This window comes from Malus domestica, chromosome 02 (assembly GCF_042453785.1).
Source record: "Malus domestica chromosome 02, GDT2T_hap1".
Taxonomy (NCBI): Eukaryota; Viridiplantae; Streptophyta; class Magnoliopsida; order Rosales; family Rosaceae; genus Malus; species Malus domestica.
Window position 1 is genome coordinate 25,750,825 of NC_091662.1, and position 7,587 is coordinate 25,758,411.

General features: G+C 38.6%; 1 protein-coding gene across 4 annotated transcripts; it reads left to right on the plus strand.

Moving 5' to 3' along the window:
* Positions 1-370: 370 nt before the first annotated feature.
* LOC103420267 (transcription termination factor MTEF18, mitochondrial-like) lies at positions 371-3,506 on the plus strand. Of its 4 annotated transcripts, none has more exons than XR_011578088.1 (3): positions 371-2,436; positions 2,955-3,096; positions 3,187-3,506. XR_011578088.1 is itself a non-coding variant. In XM_070817217.1 (2 exons), exon 1 carries the CDS (start codon positions 476-478, stop codon positions 2,186-2,188), a length of 1,713 nt encoding a protein of 570 aa, XP_070673318.1. In that variant the 5' UTR covers positions 371-475; the 3' UTR covers positions 2,189-2,218; positions 2,955-3,089. The 4 variants fall into 4 exon arrangements, 1 of the variants encoding a protein (XP_070673318.1); XR_011578089.1 differs by having other exon boundaries at positions 3,022-3,096; XR_011578092.1 differs by having other exon boundaries at positions 371-2,283.
* Positions 3,507-7,587: the final 4,081 nt, after the last annotated feature.

Here is a 7,587-nt window from a genome sequence, read left to right on the forward strand (position 1 = left end):
TGATGGCCAGCATGCTTCGACATTTCCAGGTCAGGGTGTGTCATATATATATATATATATATATATATATATTAGAGCTAAAAGTCGCTAGTTATAGAACTCTTATTTTAAGTTTTTAATTAAACTTTTGTGAGAAAGTTTAAAAGTTAAAAATAAAAAACCAATAAGAGTTCAATGGTGTTTATGGGAGAGAACAAAGATTAACCAACATTATCAATGTATCTATTACATTATAATGACGAAGATAAATATAACTGTAAATTAATGAGGAATTCGTTATTCAGTGGGTATGATTATTGATAATTTCCGATTACAAATACGATTAACTTTCGTGGTTATGCGGATAAATATAGATTTGCGTCCCCAAATCGAAGCGTTGCCATCCGTTTGTGAAATGGAAATGACCAGTTTTGCCGTTTGGCGTTTTTAGACTCAAGTCACTCGGTCGTATTTTTCTGGAAAACCCCATTTGACCATGTCCCTCCCCAAATGCATCTACACCCTCCGCCTTTCCCACCACTTCTCCACCGCCACGAAAACCGCCTCCGCCGTAAGGCTCCCCAAACTCTCCAATGTCCCCACCAGATACAAGTCGGAAACCATCAAGCAAGCCCAGCAGGCCCTCACCGACTACCTCCACGCAACCAGATCCTTGTCCTTCCCCTCCGCCGAGCACATCAGCAAGAACTGCCTGTTTTCCCTCACCAATCTCATAAAAAAGATCGAGTTTTCGGTCCCGAAATTCTCGAACCGCTTCAAGAGGCTACTCAGGTACCACCCCATCAATGAATTTGAGTTTTTCTTTGAAAGCATTGGCATAGATTACAATCAAGTTTGTGACTTTTTGCCTCCCAACAAGTACTTTTTCTCTGAGGATGGGACCCTTTTGAATGTTGCTACTGAACTTTCGAGATTTGGGTTTCCTTGGAATATGTTAGGGAAGTTGTACGAGGAGGAGATTTCCATTTTTAGTGAGAGTTCCGAGGTGTTGAAAGCTAGGCTTAGTAGGTTGAAAGAATGTGGGTTTAGTAATCATTCAGTTGTGGGAATGTGCTTGGCTTTCCCTTATTTGCTGGCGGTGGAGGGTGAGCCGGGCGGTGATGCGGCATTGTTTGATGATTTCAAAAGGGTTCTTGTGGAGTTTAATATGGAGTACTGTGTTGAAGGAAATGTGGATGCTTGGTATGATGTTTGTAAGAAAGTTCGGGTGTTTTGCGATTTGGGTTGCGGGAAAGGGAAGATAGGGGAACTGATGGGGAGGAAGAAAGATGTTTTTCTTACTTGTCCAGCAGAGGTTTTGTGCCAGAAATCTAGGTACTTTTGTAGATTTGGTGTTAGGAAGGAAGATGTAGGTTTGTTCCTTCTTCAGAGTCCTGAGGTTTTAAATTTTGATCTGGAAACACCGAATATATCAGCATTGGGATTGTTGGAAATTTTTGGATTGAACGTGAAAGAAATAGAGGCTGTGATCGAAAAATACCCTCATGTGATGGGAAAAAATAAAATGGCTAATTTACCACATGTAATAAGGGCTCTCGATCTTCATGAATGGTTCTTCACTAAGATTAAGAATGAACCTCAATTGTTAGAAAATTATGTAATCAGTGATTTTGATGAAGACATTGCGAAAGAATTTGGTGAAGGATTGGAGAGGATTCAATCTACGACAACTCCCATTCATACAATGAGAAAATTGGACTTCATGCATAGCATTGGGTTTGGAGAGAACACTTTGACCCTAAAGGTCTTAGCCCACTTGCATGGTAGAAGTGGTGAGTTGCAAAAGCGGTTTGATAGCCTTTTTTCTACGGGCATTGATTTCTCCAGGCTTTGTCTGATGATAAGCACGACACCAAAGATCCTGAATCAGAATCCAGAATCTTTGGAAGCCAAAGTTAACTTTCTTTGCAAGGAAATGAAATCCTCTTTGGAGTACCTCAATATTTTTCCTGCATTTTTGTGTTTTGACTTAGAAAACCGGGTCAAGCCCAGATATAGATTTTACGTGTGGCTTAAAGAGAAGGGTTTGCATTCTGAAAGCTACTCTATTGCCACCATGATTGCTACTAGTGAAAAGCAATTTGTAGCACGGGCTTTTGGAATTCACCCAGCTGCTCCAAAGCATTGGTTTGAGCGTTTCTCATACAGAAGATCTTTTAAAAATTGTGCAGGGACATCTATACCATAGACTACATGTTGTACAAATGAATTATGTATGGTACGATTCTTACCTGTGGATTTGGAATTCCAACACCGTAATGACAAAATTCGGAATTTCTCGAGGTTTATTTTAACCCTCTGTCATTGACCCATTGTGTGAGATATGTAGATTTTTCATTTTTATCAGATTTTCAAGTGACGATGACTTAAATAGTTTCTGCTTCTCAGCCACTGTGTTGGTGGTTGAGAGAAGTGATACTGACCTCATTATTGAAAGTAAGTTTTTGTTTTACATTGTACATATGACAATTGCCGTGATATTCAGTAAATGTTTTTTTTTTTTTTTTTTTGCTGTTGCTACCAGCTTTTCGTATCTGGAGAATATATCTATTTGTGTGTAGATTGTTGTGTTTATCAAATACGGCAACCTCATTTCATTGCTTGTTGAAGTTCTTGAGGTTCATTTGAGCATATGCCAGAACTCTATTTCTCGGTGCCAGCCTCAGACATTTCTTGTGAAATTTAGTGTGGCAATTAGAGTTGAAAATGATCTATGTCATAGGACGTTGTTTTGTCTGTTCATTGTATATATGACTTGTGTTATTATGTGCGTTGAGTTACTGCTGGCTGTAGACAGTCAGGTCCCCTTTAGAAATGAAAAGAATGATTTTTTGAAGTGCACTTGCACCTCTTTATTCATTTGAAAAATTTTAAAATGATTTTGCTTGTCCATGTATATTTCCATCTCTGTGTTCCATTCCTATGCTTTCAATTCAGTATATTTCTGTTTGCAGTGTCCTTCCGGCATCAGCTAGCAGTTGCTGAATGAAGCTGTTGAACATGTTTCATCAATATTAACAGGGCTACAGTTGTTGAGGTCAGCCTTCAGCGGGAGTAGTTCAAGCCAATCCCGGAAGTAGAAAGAAGCTCTAGCAGGTACCATAACCCTATGGCTTCTTAATCAATGGTCTTTTGTAGCTTTAAAATGCTGGTGGTTGCTTCTTAAAGTGCAGTTTCCATTGACAGAAGCTCGAAACTGGTCTGCTTTCCTCATCAAAAGAGGTTCCAAACAGCTCTTTAACTCGATCTCGAGTCTAAAATTGACTAGGAAGTTGGAAGGTTTCTGAGGAGGCTGCAAGGAAGGTGTTGACATACGAACACAAGCCTGCATATTGGACTATGATTCTCGAGGCATTCACGTTGAACCTAATACTTTTCATTTACAAGTGAAGAGTACAACTACACTGTAGTACTAAGTGGGATATGACACTTTACTTCCCGCTCTTTTTTGCACTGATTAGTCTAATTCACACATGAATAGCCATAAAATATTTGGTTTCCAGAAATCCACTTCTTTGTTTGTGGATCCTAATACAAAATTAGTTGGGGTTGACGTCTTCCAAGATGCAATAGAATCTAAGTTAGGCACCAATTGATGATAATTTGAGATTGCTGATATGTGAATGGTGTCAATATTTCTCAAACCATATTCCTCTTTTTTTTTTAATATCATCCAAACCATTTTCTTTTTCTTCAAGAATTAGCTAATAATAATTACATTAAATTGATTTAAACTATGGGGACGGGGATTCAATTTTGAATAATGAAGGCAGAGCATATTGCTATAGTCAACTTAATTAAATATGTGTCTTCGTCAATTCTTTAGTTTTCTGATGTAATCAAATAGACATTGGGATTGAATGTTTTCTTAAATAGTAAAATGATGATAATAGTAATTAGGGGTGGTTCGGGTCGGGATCCCGAACCGAAACTCATTTCCCAAATCCCAAACCAAAACATTTCGGGATGGGATTTTATATCCCGAAACCGAACCGAAATTGTGCATTTCCCGAAATTCGGGATTCCCGAAAGTGTTTCGGGATTTTCGGGATAATTCGGGATTGGGCCTTGAAGCCCAAAATGTTGGGCTTTTAAGATTGCAACCAGCCACTGCCCAAAAAAAAAAAAAATTAAGGTTACAGCCCAGCCCACCTGTTTCAATTTCACCACAAATATCACAATACCACATGTTTCAATTTTCATATAAAGGAAGCAACTAACAAGTCTACCAAACTATTTAATTAAAAGTGCATGCAACAAAAATGAAATAAGTTAAGTTTTACAAACCAAACTTCCAAATTGTCTACCAAACTAGTTAATTAAAAGTGCATGCAACCAAAATGAAATAAGTTAGGTTTTACAAACCAAACTCCAAATGAATTTAGATTAAGTTACAATCCAAAAGCAAAACATAGTTTATATTAAGTTCATTCATTCCCTTTAGCCCCTTCGACCCCTTCCCCTTGTTGATGAATGGCCCGTTGATGTTGGTGTTGATGGTGGACCCCTTCCTCTTGTTGATAATTGAACCCTCCTTTGTGTTGGTGTTGATGCTCTTGAAATGGGTGGTCGTGGAGGTAGTGATGGGCGGCGTTGAACTTGAAGTGGTGGAGGAGGTGGCATTTCACTTTGTGTGGGATTCTCCTCACCTCCCATTCCCATATTAGGCAACTCTAAAACGATAAAATTAAAAACAATAAAACACAAAATATATTTAGAAAGTGAATGCATAAATTATAAAACTAAGAAAATGAAAACATGAAATCAAATACTTCACTTACCCTTCTCCAAGTCTTCAAGTTCCTTGTAGAACATAAGGTCGTCAATTGTAGGCTCCTTGTAGAAAGACATTTCATTCCCCCTTAGCCAATCACTTGTACACACCAAAGCCTCAACTGTTCTCGGTGTTAGAGAGGCTCTAAAAGGATCTACAACTCTCCCACCAAGGCTAAAAGCATTCTCACTAGCAACGGTGCTACTAGGAAGAGCAAAAATGTCCTTAGCAACCTTACTAAGAGTTGGATATGTTCCAATATTGACTTTCCACCAATCCAAAATATTGAAACCTTCATATGTTAAGCTTTGGTGAGGATCATTGAAATACATATCCACTTCATTGGATATCTCGTTTTGTTGGGCCGCCGCTCTTTTTTGTTGGATTTTCCTTTGCATTCTTGTAGCAACATCATCTTCCAATCCCGAAGAATCATCTACCACAACACTTGGCCTTTGATCCATGGTAACACTACTACTACTACTAGAAACATCTCCCTCCTTATACGCCTTATACAAATCTGTCAAATTTTTTTTAATACTTGTCTTCACATCCAAGATTGCCTCACATGAATAGCGGAGTTCCTCTAGGCTTGCCTCCAACATTTCAAACTTGTACCTCGGGTCGAGTGCTTGGGCTATAAAGAGTATAGGGTTAACCTTTTCAATGTCCCCCCAATACTTGTCAAACTTAAGCTTCATGGAAGTTGCCACATTTTGCAAAGTGGCATTAGAGGAATTGCAAATCTTTTCTTCTATCTCCACTTGCAATGCAATCACCGTGCCAAGTATTAAGTTTGAAGTTGGAGTTAGGGTTGCACTAAGTGTCAAGGTGGCATCATAAAACTTTTTAAGAAAGTGAGCAAAACTCACCGCCCTCTCCCAATCTTCCACCATTGGAGGACCCACCCGTTTCACCTTGGTTGTGACCCCATTAATCTCTTTAGATACCTCCTCTTGAAAGTAAGAGATGAAAGTGTTGCACTCATCCGCCATCCTTGCAAACACTTGCTTAAATTTGAATGCACTATTGAGCATTTCATAGGTGGCATTCCACCTTGTGACAACATCAAAGGGAATATTCGACATCTTATCAAATCTCATCAAGATGCAATACTCCCTAAAAGTCTCCAACCTTGCAGGGGATGAATGTATGAACTTGACACAATTCCTTATCCCTTCAATCTCACGACTAAGCTCCGTCATTCCATCTTTAACTATCAAATTGAGGATGTGACAAGCACACCTCATGTGCAAGTGAGCCCCGTCAAGTAAAAGAGTACCATTGGACTTGAGTCTTCTCTTCATGTATGCAATGGTGGTGTCATTGGCACTAGCATTGTCAACCGTAATGCTAAATACCTTGTCTATGCCCCATTTATTCAAGCATACCTCTAAACACCTCCCAATATCATCACCCTTGTGAGACGTAATTTGAACAAAATTTAGAATCCTCTTATGCAAAACCCAATCATTATCCAAAAAATGTGCCGTCACCACCATGTAATTAATATTTTGGATTGAGGTCCAAGTATCGGTAGTGATACTCACCCTCAAACCATCAACCACCCTCTTGATTTTTTCCATCTCAGTAAAATACAATTCTAAAACCGCCGCCGCCACCTTGTGCCTATTTGGAAGCTTGTACTTTGGATTCAAGTCATGGATCCAATCTCTAAAGTCCTCTTGATCAACCGCCCTAAAAGGCATCTCCGCTTTTATTATCCACTTCACACATTTCATATCAAGTCTTTTTTGATTGAAAGTGTGAGCAACAACTTGACCGCCCATCACCCCTTGTGACAACAATGGTTGTTTCGAATCCGGAGCCTCGTAGAGACTAGACTCCGGGCATTTCTTCAAATGATTAAGAATACCTTTCGTCCCATGTCTAGAGGACTCCGCCGGCACTTGAATTTTGCAATGATTGCACTCCGCCATAACCGTTTTATTTCCAAATTCATCGGTCACATTTACCTTAATGGCATCATTCCAAGCCGGACTTGGCCCCTTAGTCCTATTACTTTTTTTCCGTTGACCCACCCTACTTGCTAATGTGGCCACCGAAGGCATATGTTGCGTGTCCAATTCAACACTATCCTCCTCACCTTCTTCTTCCTCTATTTCTTCCTCTATATCTATTTCTTCTAACCCTATATCAGCATCTATATCCGGATCATCATCACAATAATCTTCATAGTATTCTTCAGTTTGAATGTACTGTGGCTTTCGTTTTATTAAAACAGAGATCCGAGGTGTACTAGTAGATTATGATTGGCTACCACTACCACTACTACCAGACTTGTCCATCCTGACAATGCACAATAATATATCACAACACAGTTCAGCATATATATAATATTCATATGAGATTAAAGCATGTTAATTGATCCATAAATTGATCCATTCCATAATATATCACACACATTCCATAAACTGATCCATAAACACATATATTATATCAAAGTCAAAATGAGATTAAAGCATGCACCTTCATCAAACCCGATCTCACTTGCAAAAAAGTTAGCTAACTAGTAAGCACCCTATTAAAAATTCCTCGTTCCACTCTTGATCAGAATCACATAAGATAACACTGTTATCAATTATGCGTTGATCTAATCACAATTTGACCAAAAAAACATCTGAATTTGATTCATTGCAAGATCATACTAATGGAAATGGGCACTATCTGATCATGCATGCACATATATTATATCAAAGTCAAACACATATTTATCTCAGAATATAATCAAGTCAATTGAATACCAATAAAAAAAGTCCAAATGAGATTAAACCATGCACCTTCATCAAACC

Coding starts and splice junctions, on each gene's coding strand:
- LOC103420267 (XM_070817217.1), top strand. CDS start 476: ATGTCCCTCCCCAAATGCATCTACACCCTCCGCCTTTCCCACCACTTC.